This window comes from Elaeis guineensis, chromosome 10 (assembly GCF_000442705.2).
Source record: "Elaeis guineensis isolate ETL-2024a chromosome 10, EG11, whole genome shotgun sequence".
NCBI classification, from domain to species: Eukaryota; Viridiplantae; Streptophyta; class Magnoliopsida; order Arecales; family Arecaceae; genus Elaeis; species Elaeis guineensis.
In genome coordinates, this window is record NC_026002.2 from 17577403 (window position 1) to 17592597 (window position 15195).

Sequence of the window (15195 nt, forward strand, 5' to 3'; positions counted from 1 at the left end):
TATAATACCGCGTATCTGCTTACGGTAGGCTGCGAATCATCTGGCAGTCATGTCCTTTGGAACTGCTGGTCTCACTGGCGGTTTGTCGCTGGTCTCTCTTGCGATATGTCGCTGGTCTCGCTGGCGACATAAACCCTCAGGACAATCAATTGCCAACGTATTGCCCCCATTGGCAGGGTCCTTTACATAGTCAGGTTGTCAATTCATAATGTTTCTTATATCATAATTCTTCATAAATCATATTTCATATTCTAATTTCGATAATAAAATATATAATCATGTAGTATCGAAATCAATCAATGTAATGCATCATGAAATCAATATGTTCAATCATGCTTCATCATAACATTTTAAATAAGATATTTTCATAACAAAATATCATTCATCCAATTCATACATCATTTACAAATCATGTCAGAAAAATATATTATAATTTATCGATAAATCTAGAAAAAATGAAACATCACTTACCTCGAACGCATTCCAATAAATCCACATAATTCTATAAATTTTCTTCCAAAAATTCTGTTCGTAGATCATATCGCGATATCCCATGATCAAACATTCACAATCCTATACAGAATCAATTTCAATAATTAGAAAGAATACGAATACCATATTTCAATGGTTTAGATTGGGTCGATCATCTAATTTCATCTAATCAAAATCTAATTAGGACCTAAACGATCCAAAGTTTGACTATCAGATCAAATCGGATAAGAAGTGATAGGATCAAGGTTTCTTCATCGATTTCATAAAATCAAGTGGAGAGAGAAAATCAGAGGAGAGAAATTCATGAGGTACAATTCGAATTGATCAGGTGACACGATCCAACATTACGATTGGTTCAATATCTCGATTGGTGAAATCAACATGATCAAATCAAGTCATGGCTAGATCAAAATCATGGATGATCAAATCTAAAGATTCATAGTCTGATTAAGGTGGGTGCCAATACGCTGTCTGACAATCATGGATCAGGGTTCTTCATTAGAATCAGATCAGGACTATTAAAAGAAATTCTTCATTCACTAACCTTTTTAGAGAGAGAATCAATCAAGAGAGAGAATATTTTAGAAAGAAAAATTTAGAGAGAGAAAATTCTAGAGAGAGAAAACTCATCTTGAATTCTTCAGACAATATGATTCAACAAATTCGATCAATCGGATCAAATCATGCTGAAATTATCATGTGGACAATTCAATAAAATCATGAGAAATAAAATCTAAAAATACCTGATCTGATCAAAGTGGATGCCGATGTACCGTCCGACGATCACAGATCAAAAATCCATCACGATGATCATTTAAATTTATCATCATTCTTCTCAAAATTCTAAAAATCTTAGGAGAGAGAAATAATCTAGAGGAAGGATTCTAGAGAGAGAAAGTAGAGAGAGAAAATCCAATTTTAGAGAGAGAAAATACTAGTTCAGGCTGAAGAAAGAGAGGGAAGAGAGAGAAACTCTCTTTCTCATATTTTATTATTTATTAATTAATTTATTTTATTTTTTTTTCTTCTTTTCTTTCTTTCTTTTTTTTTCTTTTTCCTTCACGGAAGAGAGAGAGAGAAAATTCTATTTATTATTATTATTATTATATATTATTTTTCTTCTTCTTTTTCTTTTTTTTTCTTTTTTTTTCTTTTTCTTTTTCTTTTCTTTTCCTTCTTTTTCTTTTCTTTTTCTTTTTCTTTTCCTTCTTCTTCTTCTTTTCTTCTTCCCGGGTTTCCTTTGGGCCAAAACAGGGGACCGTGAGGTCCTCTCATTGGCTGGCCGGCCGATGGCGCAGCCGGCGTGGGGCGGCCGTTGGCAAGAGGGGAGGCGATCCGGCGGCAAGAGGAGGCCAAACTGGTGATCGGCGGTGACCATCGGCGATGAAAAAAATGGCAAAAAGGAAGGTTCTTCCGCAACAAAATCCGACGACTCCGGTCGTCGGCGAGCGTGCACATCGGCACGGGAAGGAAGAGGGAGAAGAGAGGAAGGGGAGGAGGCTTACCTCCGACGCCGGCGAGGCTTTTCCGACGAGAAATTGGACGGCACAGGGATGGTCTTCCGCGGTGGATTTTCCGACGATTGCCGCCGTTTTGTTCCGAAATTTCTCGATGAGAGGAGAGAGGAGGGTTCTCCTCCTTAAATAGGGCCGGAGGAAACTCGTCTCCGACTCCGATTGGGATAGGGAGTCTCTCCCCTGTTTTCTGTTTTATTTTTTTTTTTGGCTTTGTTACATGGTTGGAATTTGTTATCGGGCCGGGCCATCACAGTAAACCTGGCATCTGTGCTGCGCATATTTGACACCAGGAGGGATGCATCATGACCAGCTTCAACTCTGTTACCAGTGTCACTCAATTAGTAGTCATTTTTTCACTATACAAATCTATATCTATCTTATTTATCCATTTACTGCAATCAAATTCTGCTCGGTAATTGAGGCTCCACCCAGGAATTTGTTTGTCTCCATACAATTTGGATTAAAGACTACTGAGTTTTTGTAGGATGTGGTGCGAGGGTTAAAACACATATCTCGAACCCAACTCAGCATGTAGACCACTGTAACATGTAAACCAGCGTAGGTAGTATCCTCAACACGAGTATCCAAAATGTATTACAGTGGACAATCCAGGATACCACCAAACGTATCTATATCTGGGCATCAACTGACCAAACTGATGAAGATCATGGAGAGGAGACTGTGAGCGAATGGGAAGCACTCGAGTGTCTTGAAGGACCAGGATGGATGTAGTGTGACGCGTGAATTCATAGCAAAAATTCTGCGGTGGGTCCTATCTGCAAGGTTATGACATAAAATTTTCTCGGGATTGATCAAATACACCTTGTCATCTTCCACTTTTCCTCCTCGAGCAAAAAAGACAGGAGCGACATGGAAGCTCCAGTCAGATAAAATCCCAAGAACATTCTCAAAATGGGGCAGGTAAATGTCAGCATAGACATCCCACACACGGCTGAGATCAACATTGTATCATAAAGACCAGCTCGGACTGTCTTTTCCCATCTCAAAAACATGGAAATGCAGCCGGTCCAAATCACAGCTGTCAGCGCCGTCTCCAGTCTCAATCAAGTGCAGGTGGCCGCAAGGCTCTCCAAAGTAAAGCCGCGTCCCGCCGCAATCCCGTGGCGGAAGCAGGTGGTCTTCAGCACCTGCTGCTCAACATCAAAGGAGACAAGAAGCACTTTAGTGATCAGTGCAGTGCGCCGTTCCAATAAACATCCGAAACACTATCATCTGACATAGTCTCTTTCAAAAAAAAATTATTATAAATTAAAATTATAATATTTTAATATAAAAAAAATTTTGAACACAAAATTATGACATCGTAAATTAAAATTATAATATTATAGATTAAAATTATAATATCTTAATAAAAAAAATATCGCTAATACAGAATTATGACATCTTGAATCAAAATTATAATACTATAAATTAAAATTATGATATCCGACATAAGAAACATCTTCGAACGCAAAATTATGACATTATGAATCAAAATTATGATATTATAAATTAAATTATGATTTTTTGATACAGAAAATATCTTCAAATACAGAATTATGACATCTTGAATCAAAATTATGATATCATGATATAAAAAAATATCGTTAAATATATAATTATGATATTTTGGATCAAAACTATGATATTGTAGGTTAAAATTATGATATCCTGATAATAAACATATCTGAATGCAGAATTATGACATCCTGTATCAAAATTATAATAATAAAGTTAAAATTATGACATTCTGGTACAAAAAATATTTTCGAACACAGAATTATGATATCCTACATCAAAATTATGACATTATAGGTTAAAATTATGATATCCTAGTACAAAAAATATCCTTAAATGTAGTATTTACAAAAATATGTCATTCTGTATCAAAATTATGAAATCATGCGCAAAAAACTTTTTCGAAGTACAAAGTATTACATAATTACGATTAGTCCATGCAATATATTTAAAATTTAAGATTATATTTTATTAAAGTAACATGATTTTCAAACCATCTGTTATACTATATTTCATATTTTGATGAAATTAAAACATCCGAATTACAAATTATGACATCTAGCCAAAAATTTATAATATATTAGCTTCATCCTTAGCCTTCTTCTCCTTTATTTTTTCTGCGCTCTTCTTCTTACCATAAACCATTGCTCCTCCAAGTTAGGAACAAGATCCTTTGGTTCGCTGTTGGTGTGATGAAAAATGACATCCCGACCATCTCTCTTTCTTGCACTCCAACTCATTATCTACATTCGGTGCACTAGAAGAAGATGGATTCTCAAAATAACCATTACATAAAGCCTCGTCCAACTATAGAAATCTCTATAGAAAGTATATAGAATATTTTTTTGAAGTTAAAAAATACATATGAAAGATATAAATACAAAGTTCTTTAAAGATATATACCATAAAATATCATAATTTTAATCTAAAATATTATAATTTGAACCTAAAATATCATAATTATGATATCTTCTTACTTTGAAAGCTATTTTTAGTGTAGGATATCATAATTTCAAACTAGAATATCATAATTTTAACGCACAATATTATAATTTTGATTCAAGATGTCATAACCTGTATTCAAGGATGCTTTTACCTATAAGATGTCATAATTTAATCTAAAATATCCTAATTTTGATCTAGTATGTCATAAAATTATCAAAAAATATATTCAAAAAATATCTTATCTATAAGATGTCATAATATTAATCTAAAATATCATAATTTTAATTTAAAATATCATAATATATCAAAATTATTTTCGAAAGATATTTTACCTACAGAATATCATAATTTTAACATAAAATATCATAATTTTGATTAATGATATCATAAAAAATATGAAAAAATATACTTAAGAGATATTTTACCTATAGAATATTATAATAATAACTTATAGTATCATAATTATGATCTAAGATTTAATAATATTGTCACAACTATCTTTAGAATATGTTTTACATACAGAATATCATAATTTTGATATAGAATATCATAATTTTGATCTAAAATATCATAAAAATATCAAAAAATATATTTGAAAGATATTTTACCTATGAATATTATAATATTAATATTAATATCATAATTTTGATATAGGATATCATAATATTGTCAAAACTATTTTTGAAAGATATTTTACGTATAGGATGTCATAATTTTAACCTATAATATCACAATATGAATCTATAATACCATAATTTTGATCTTGGATGTAAATATATTGTCAAAAACTATCTTGATTTTTTGAAAAAATTTATATGACATGATGTATTTAAAACTAAAAAAAATCTATTTAAATCTACTAAATGTATTAATTTCGTTTAACTACGAAAGGAGCTGCTATAATAAAAGAGCTATAAAAAGATTGTAATAAAGGATCTATAGATGATATTTTACTTCCTGATGGATGGGACATATTGTTTAGATGGATAATATTATCTAGATGCTAGCCAACAATCTCGAACGCACAATTCTTGCTACAAATAAACTTTGGACATCTAGATAATCAGGCAAAAGCTCAACAAAATGAAAAGAAGAGAGAGAAAAAAGCAGCATTCATAATGTCCAATCAGACTTCAAACTAGTAAAAATACTTCGTTTTAGAGAAAAATATTATTTTCATCATGTTTAATTTGAAAAGTAGATTGTGACATGCATTAAATGTAATCGACGATGGAATAATGCGCTGTCTATATTTTTTTTGCGCATTCAGCCTCAAATTTAGTGCGAAATGATATCCATCACATCATGCCATGAGAGTGCTATGTGGATCAATTGGATAACGCGGTGCACTCTATACCGGGTTTTTTATACTGCGGCTAGTGCATAAAGAATTTCACAAATACTCAAACATGTCTCCACTAAAATCCATCATATTTTTTTTTTTTGTAGAAAAAATCCATCATATCTACCATTCAAATCAGGTACCATACATCCATCTCATGATGAAGCAAGATTGTGCAATTGAATACTGTATTTTACTTATACATAGGATAATAATTCAAACAGCTCAACATTGCTTAATTACAACCATAATGATACAATTGTCCAAAAATTATACAAATCAACATCATAGTACATCAAGAGGCACATACAATCTCTCTTAATCCTCAGCATCCAAATGAAAGGATCTGCACATTAGAAGAGGCAATTGGTCAACCATTCCAAGGTGATCATCACTAAACAAGATGAAAGGAGGTAAGGCGCATTTGATTTACAATCGTAATTGGAATCGAAATAGATTAGAATGGAAATCGAAATAGTCATATACCCTAATGTGTTTGATTTTGCAACCAAAATCAAAATCAAAAACAAAATAAAATTTAAATCATAGAAAAGAGTATGGATTGGATTTTAGAGGATTCAAAAATTCTCATTTTCTCTTGAAATTTGAATGCAAATAAAACTTCCTTCGAACAAATGGCTAGAATGAGAAACACTAATTTCCATTCCCATTCTAGTGTCTAATGCCCGCCAACTAAACACACACCTAATATATTATAAAAATAATATGCTCTCAACGTCCATTTCTTAAGGCTATAGATCAAATCTCAAAGTTGATATTAACAAAACACCAAAGACCCTTGGGAGTTGAATGCAATATATTTGTGTGTGTGTGTATTTGAAAGGATTTATGAAGGAAGGGATTGCAAGCTTATTTGATTTGCAACCAAAATCGAAATTTGAATCAGAATGGATTGCAATGGAAATTAAATGCACATAAACGTATTTGCATTATAATCAAAATTGGATCTGCTTTGAATACTGAGGTAGAAGAAGAATTAGATTTTAGAATTGGAGCATTTTCATTCCTCCTTGGAATCGCAATGGGAATAAAACTCCTCCCAACTAGATATGCTCTACATGCATTGGTAGTCACCATTGAGATGTAAAGATCGATAAAGATACTTTACGGTTCATGCCTATTGTCTTAGGGGTCACGAATAGGAAGATAGCATTGTAGTCCACTTAAATGAAGATACATGAAAATATATTTCATAATAATGAATATATATGAAGCTTATTGATGTAAAATTTCATGTTAAGGAGAGAGTGAAGGAAGCATCTTTTGCATAGACAAATTTATACATGCACGAACATGCAATAATCATGAACATAAAACACATGTTAATGGAATAATGCAAAGATGGTACTTAGTTATAATGATATTTTACTATACATATTAGGAGTGGTGATAAAAACTCGCATAAGCTGCAGTTATGTGTAATTGCAATAAGCATCTAAACAGATGTTGGATTACAAAATAGCAGTAACTGACAGGATCTCCAAAAAAACAAAATACATTTGTTGGACATCTGTTTGAATTCACTTTCCTGATTGACTTTAGTCCATGCAAAATTAGTTAAAACAAGTTACCAAAAAATAACTTCTGCATGATTAATTATTAGCCTTATCAACTGCCCTCACACTTATATTGAGGGGGAAAAATAAAGAATTAGAACGTTGATATCCAGCCTAGTAGAAAAGCCGAAAACGTTCCTAGCACCTAATTAACTATATATGGAAAGGTTCGACTACATCTTCATCGGAACAGCACTTGGCAACAAAAGGGTGGCTAAGAAGCCCCCACACCATCCCTCGCTTCCTACACTCCTCCTTCAAACACTTTTTCTTTCAAGAAGCTCCGGAACTCCGGCGGCGCAGCAAATTGGAACAGCCCGTGGGCCGCCAATGCCCAATGGCGCACATTAGAGTGGCCCAACCCCTGGGACATCGGCAATGTGGACGTCCCCATACCTCCCACCACTCCGTACACCAGCAAAAGTTTGCAAAAGAGACAAACCTAAATCAAACCAGAAGCGGACTTGCAACACAAATAAGGTCATCGAAAGAAAAATCCATTTAATACCCTGCATTGTGTCTTGCCAGCACACTCCCATGTATCTTTGGAATAACTTTGTTACATGATTCGGAGACGATAGCCATCTTATGCGAATACACTTGAGCATCATTATGATGACATGGCCTATAAATAATGAACCTATGAAGAGATTGCTGAAAATAAAATTGCAGAGAACACTATAAAACAGGAGGTTCAATAATTCGCTCCAATTATAAATCTATCTGAGCTACAAATCCCTGGAAGTCTAACATGGCTAAATATTCTGAAGCGTGATTGTCCCAAAGCATGACTTACTTTAGATCAAAATACAGTCAAGCTTCTGTTCCACACAGAAAGATACAAGATCGGAGTAGAGAGCAAGGAAATTTGAAGGAGATATAGATGCAATCAGGGTCATTATATGAATGAAGCAATCAATGAAAGACTAATCTTAAGCAGAGTATCTCAATACCTGCCAACTCAAAGGTATAATTGGGATGAGCAACAAATGGTATTCCATAACAAAATCAGGCACGTATTCAATCTTTAATTTCAGAATGCAATTCCCCATGGATCATATGAAACCTACGTGTGCAGATAACACTCATCAAAACATGTATTTGATTCAAGCAAACTCCACCCCATGAAAGATGAAGTACAATAAACGCTGAATGTCACATCATCTGCAAAGTCAATTTCTAGTAGCTTTTTCCACAAACCGTTTTTCCTTATGATGTTTCCATGATTAGTTCTATCAAGACAATTAACATACAATAAAATCTGGTAAAGATGAATTATGAATCATGATATGGTGCAGTAAACAAGAAAACCAAACCATGCAAGCAACACAATCAGAGCCATTTCATTGCACAAAATCTAAATGCACATGAACTTTTGAGGCAGAAAAACCAAACTTTGAGCAAGATAGCAGACACCAGAAATTCCTTGTAACTAGCTCAGAATGCCAATCACGTAACAAATTCCCCATGAGATAGTAGCTGAAACTTACAGCAAAGAAAACATAACACGAAAAAATGAGATAGGTCTATCAGGTCAACATGTAAACCCAAGTGTTAGTAGTTTCCACAACACAAGCATCCAAAATGTATGAAGCTGACAATCCAGGATACCACCAAACATATCTGCATCCGAGCACTAACTGACCGAACTGATGGAGATCATGGAGAGAAGAGACTGTGAGCAAATGGCAGGAGGTCAATTATCATGTTAGAACTGTCCAGATCCATTGCGTGTGGACTAAGGACAAAAATTTTGCGGCAGGTCCCATCTGCAAGGTTATAGCAAAAAATATTCTCGAGATAGGTAAAATACAACTTGTCATCTTCCCCTTCTCCTTCTCGAGCAAAAAAGAAAGTAACCGCACAGATGCCCGAATTAGATAATACCCTAAGAGCAAGCTCATAAGGAATCGGCGACTTAGTCCCAGGATACACATCCCTCACTCCATTCAGATCAACATTGTATAATAAAGACCAGCTCGGATTGTCTTTTCCCATCTCAAAAACATGGAAACGCAGCCAGTCGACAACACCGCCACCAGCATCGGCTACAGTCTCAATCAAGTGCAGGTGGCCGCGAGACTCTCCAAAGTAAAGCGTCAACCCGCGGTGATCCCGTGGCGGCATCCGGGTGGTCTTCACCACCTGCTTGTCGACATCAAAGGAGACAAGGAGACCATTTTCGTGGACCCAGTTCAGCGCGCCATTCCAGTAAACACCTTTCTGCATAATTCTACCGCGCGGCAGAGTCTCCCTCGAGAGCTCCCATGCACCGGTATCCGACGAGTATATCTTGACGTGATACTCAGGAACTGTGGGATCTAACGCAAGGGTCCTGATGTTGGAGTTGATGCAGGCAATTCGATACTGAAAGGATGTGGAAGGATCGAAGGCAAGCATGAAGTGGTATTTGATTGGATAGATGTCGGCAGGGGGGCTGGGGATTTGCCTGTACAACATGGTGGTGGGATTGACGAGGTATAGGATCAAGGAAGGCAGAAACCAGTTGCTCCTGCAGAGGAGGAGGCCATTGCAGGACTGGCAGACTAGGAAGCCATACGTTTCGGCGAATAGGTGGTAGACGGAGGAGAGTGAGGGGTCAGGGAGGACTGGCGAGGCGCCGCCATCGACGGAGAAGGACGAGAGTTGGCGCGACACGATTTCTTGGATGAGGAAGCCGGAGACGGCGAGGTGGTTGCGGCGGGTGTGGACGGAGAGGAAGAAGGGATCGGAGGCCAGGGCGAGCCACTGCTTGCAGACGCTCTTGAATCGGAGGACGGACTTCGCCGGCAGCCTCGGGAGGATCTCGAAAGCGATCAGGTCGCTGGGGACCTCGACTGCTGATGGGGAAGAGGGCGACATCTCTCTCTATCTCTCTGAGCTCTGAGTGCTTCTCTGCCCTCTCTTTCTCGTCCGCCTCCGTATTTATGGTGGTGAAATGAAGGATAAGAAGTTATTCTGTTACATCACCAAGAAATTGCAGTTGCAGGTTCAGTTATTTTGCAAATAACACCTCAGCAACATGTCTACAATTAAAATCCACGCATATCAGTTACCACGCAACCATTTCACGATAAAAAAGAATTGTGCAATTTGAATACAACATTTTACTTGTACATAGGACACTAATTCAAACAGCTAGGAATGGATTAATTACAATCATAAGGATACAATTTTCATAAAACCATACAAATCAACATCATAGTACACCCAGAGGCACAAACAGAATCTTATAATCCACCTTAACAAGCTCTTCTAATCCTTAGCATCCAAATGAAAGGACGGTACATTAGAAGAGGCAATCGATCAGCCATTTGAAAGTGATCATCAGTAAACAAGATGGAAGAAATTAATGTAACATAGAAAATGGTATACTCTTAAGGTCTATTTCCTAAGTCTCTAGATGAATCTAAAAGCCAATATTAACAAAACACCAAAGGTCCTCAGGAAGTTGAGCTGTCTGCATTCCAAAAGACCACAAAAAATGCATATATACATTTAGTGCTTGAAAGCAATATTTACATATATAAAAATATACATAGATGTTTAGCAAGGATTTAGGAAGAGATTACATGCATTTGCGGTCACTGCTGAGATGCAAAGATTCATAAGGACACTCTTTGGTCTGTAGCTCTTGTCATAGGGGTCGCAATGACGGCGGCACCATTGTATTTGCACTTGAATAAAGGTATATAAAAATATTTTTCATAACACAAAAATATATATATACATACACATATTACTTATTTAGTTTGCAAGCTAAGAAAATCTATATATGGACTAAAATAGAGTTCCATTAATAGTATATAAAGCTTCACAATGTTGTTTCTTTGTATAATTTTACAGAAAATATTATTGATCAGTGTATATATCTTAAGATCAGTGGGAGCAAATACATTTTTTAATACTACATGTGGATTATATTTTACTTGCAAATAGTGATTTGGACTTATTGCATGAGACCAAGCAATTTCTTATTCAGAACTTTGAAATAAAGAGTATGAATGAAGCCTTCTATGTCATTGGTATAGACTTATTTGGATAGAGTCAAAAGAACCTTAAGATTACCTCAAAAAGCCTATATTAAAAAGCTTCTAGAAAGATTTAGAATGAACGATTGTTCACCTATTGCGGCACCAACTATCAAAGGGGATAAATTCAGTTTGGATCAATGTCCCCAGAATACATTAAGACAATAATGGATGAAAAAAATTCTTTATGCTTCCGCTATAGGAAGTCTCATATATGCACAAGTTTGCATCAGATCTGATATTGCATATGCAGTAGAAATGTTGGATAGATAACAAAGTAACCCAGATATAGAGCATTAGAAAGCTGCCAAAAGGGTTATAAGATACAAAGAACTAAGGACTTCAAGCACAAGCATTCTGACCATTTGAAAGTGGTTGGATATTTAAATTCGGATTTTGCTGGATGTATAGATACAAGAAAATCTACTTTAGAATACATCTTTCTACTTGCTTAAGAAGCTATATCTTTGAGAAATATAAAGCAAACTATTATTGCATCATCCACTATGAAGGCAGAATTTATTGCATACTATGAAGCTACATCATAAGCATTATAATTGAAGAATTTTAAGTCAGGCCTAAAGGTCGTCCATTTTATTGCGAGGCCATTGAGGATTTTCTGTGATAATTCAACTTTAGTTTTCTTCTCTAAAAATAATAAAAATCAAAATCGAAGTAAACACATCAACATAAAATATTTACTTATTAGAGAAAATACTAAAAGGCAATAAATGGCTGTTCAGCATGTTAGTACTAAATTAATGACAACCGGTCCTATGACTAAAAGTTTGCCGGCTAAGGTGTTCAGGAATTATGTATGCCATATCAGGCTTGTTGGCTCATTTCAAGCTATTATTTTAATTCTTTGACTATTATGTATGTTTATAATATATTTAATTATTTAATATATAATATCTATTATACACATAACGTAATTTGTCATGATCATAATCCATTTGAATATTAAAATTGGATCCTGAATGACTTATAAGAAGATCATTCATAAAGTATGATGAGATACTCAATTAAAAAGGATCATATATTGTAATACATTAAAGGAAGTGCTCACTTAAAAAGCATGATCGTCATGATTCGTATATAAAGAATTTCTATTTGAATAACAGTTGCATAAGTAGCTAATTAGTTGAATAACAATAAAGTGTTATGATCATACTATTATGTGAAGTGTCACTTATAAGAATTATCTGACGACATCATGTGGATCAAGTGAGAGAATATTGGATACATATTTTATGTGGCCCATATATAAAGTTTTTATTATCGATTATTTTTGAGTAGTACGTAACTACCCACTAACATTAGTTATCCCTAAGATAGTTTCTTTAATGGAAAGAAATCATCGATGTTTCAATTATCTGATACAGATCCCTAGTCTAGTCTATTAAAAGCCTGCGAGATACATCAGTGAATGGTTAATATAGAGACATAAGTTAGAAGGCTCATTCTTCAAGTTTCTTTGTGGATAAACTCTATTCAGATACCTAAATAATAATGACTAGAGGTATGCATCGCTAACATTTCCGCTGCACAAAATTATGTTTATTTGATATATTTTCTCACAGGAAATCCCTGGAAGTCTAAGATGCGCAGATATTCGAAAGAGTGATTGTCCCAAAGCATGACTTATTTTAGATCAAAATACAGTCAAGCTTCTGTTCCGCAAAGCAAGATATGAGATCGGTTAGAAAGCAAGGAAATTTGAAGGAGTTATAGATGTAATCAGGATATTTATCTGAATGAAGCAATCAATGAAAGGCTGATCTTAAGCAGAGTATTTCAATACCTGTCAACTCAAAGGTATAATTGGCATGAGCAACAAATGGTGTTCCACAACAAAATCAGACACATATTCGGTCTTTAATTTCAGAATGCAATCCCCCATGGATCATATGAAACCTACGTGTGCAGATAACACTCATCAAAACATGTATTTGATTCAAGCAAACTCCGCCCCATGAAAGATGAAGTACAATAAATGATGAATGTCACATCATTTGCAAAGTCATGTTTTAGTAGCTTTTTCCACAAACCGTTTGTCCTCGTGATGTTTCCATGATTAGTTCTATCGAGACAACTAACATACAATAAATCTCGGTCAAGATAAATTATGAGTCATGACATGGAGCAGTAAAAAAGAAAACCAAATCATGCAAGGAACGCTAATCAGAGCCATTTCATTGCAGAAAATCTAAGTGCACATGAACTTTTGAGGCAGAAACAACAAACTTGGAGCAAGATAGCAGACACAAGAAATCCTCGTAACTAGCTCAGAATGCCAATCATGTAACAAAGTTCTCCGTGAGATAGCAGCCAAAATTTACATCAAAGAAAACAGAACAGGAAAAGATGAGATAGGTCAATCAGGTCAACATGTAAACCAAGTGTAAGTAGTTTCCTCAATACAAGAATCCAAAATGTATGAAGCTGACAATCCAGGATACCACCAAACGCATCTACATTTGAGCACTAACTGACCGAACTGATAGACATCATGGAGAAAAGAGACTGTGAGCAAATGGCAGGAAGTGGATGATCACGAGAAAAGGGGGCAGACTCCTTGCGTATGGACTAAGGACAAAAATATTGCGGCAGGTCCCATCTACAAGATTATAACAAAAAATATTCTCGGGATAGGTAAAGTACAACTTGTCATCCTCCCCTTCTCCTCCTCTAGCAAAAAAGAAAGGAACTGCATGGATGCCCCAATCAGCAAATACCCTGAGAACAAGCTCACCAGGGAGCGGCGACCTTCTTCCAGGACACACATCCCTCACTCCATTGAGATCAACATTGTATAATAAAGACCAGCTCGGATTGTCTTTTCCCATCTCAAAAACATGGAAACGCAGCCAGTCGATAACACCGCCACCAGCATCGGCTACAGTCTCGATCAAGTGCAGGTGGCCGCGAGACTCTCCAAAGTAAAGCATCACCCCGCGGTGATCCCGTGGCGGCATCCGGGTGGTCTTCACCACCTGCTGGTCAACATCAAAGGAGACAAGGAGACCATTTTCGGTGATCCAGTTCAGCGCGCCATTCCAGTAAACACCTTGCTGCATGATTCTACCGCGCGGCACAGTCTCCCTCGAGAGCTCCCATGCACCGGTATCCGACGAGAATATTTCGACGTGAAACTCAGGAGCTGTGGGCTCGAGTATATGGGTCCTGATGTTGGAGCTGATGCAGGCAATTCGATACTGGAGGGATGTGGAAGGATCGAAGGCAAGCATGAAGTGGTATTTGTTTGGATAGATGTCGGTAGGAGGGTTCGGGATTTGCCTGTACAGCATGGTGGTGGGATTGACGATGTATAGGATCAAGGACGGCAGAAGCCAGTTGCTCCTGCAGAGGAGGAGGCCGTTGCAGGACTGGCAGACTGTGAAGCCACGGGTTTCGGCGAATACCTGGTAGACGGAGGAGAGTGAGGGGTCGGGGAGGACTGGCGAGGCGCCGCCGTCGACGGAGAAGGAGGAGAGTTGGCGCGACATGATTTCTTGGACAAGGAAGCCGGAGACGGCGAGGGGGTTGCGGCGGGTGTGGACGGAGAGGAAGAAGGGATCGGAGGCCAAGGCGAGCCAATGCTTGCAGACGCTCTTGAATCGGACGACGGACTTCGCCGGCAGCCTGGAGAGGACCTCGAAAGCGATCGGGTCGCAGATGGTGGCCTCGTCTGCTGATGAGGAAGAGGCAGACATCTCTTCTCTCTCTCTGAGCTCTGAGTGCTTCTTTGCCCTTCTTTCTCCTTCGCTCAC

General features: G+C 36.6%; 1 protein-coding gene and 1 pseudogene across 1 annotated transcript; both read right to left on the reverse strand.

Moving 5' to 3' along the window:
* Positions 1 to 8116: 8116 nt before the first annotated feature.
* On the reverse strand, positions 8117 to 13497 carry LOC105052924 (F-box protein At5g07610-like; annotated as a pseudogene).
* A 298-nt stretch (positions 13498 to 13795) lies between these two features.
* LOC114914575 (F-box protein At5g07610-like) lies at positions 13796 to 15170 on the reverse strand. The gene has a single exon (XM_073244998.1). The coding sequence runs from the start codon at positions 15136 to 15138 to the stop codon at positions 13933 to 13935; it is 1206 nt and encodes a 401-aa protein (XP_073101099.1). The 5' UTR covers positions 15139 to 15170; the 3' UTR covers positions 13796 to 13932.
* Positions 15171 to 15195: the final 25 nt, after the last annotated feature.

Excerpts from the sequence above, each read along its gene's own strand:
- LOC114914575 (XM_073244998.1), bottom strand. The coding sequence starts at position 15,138 with ATGTCTGCCTCTTCCTCATCAGCAGACGAGGCCACCATCTGCGACCCG.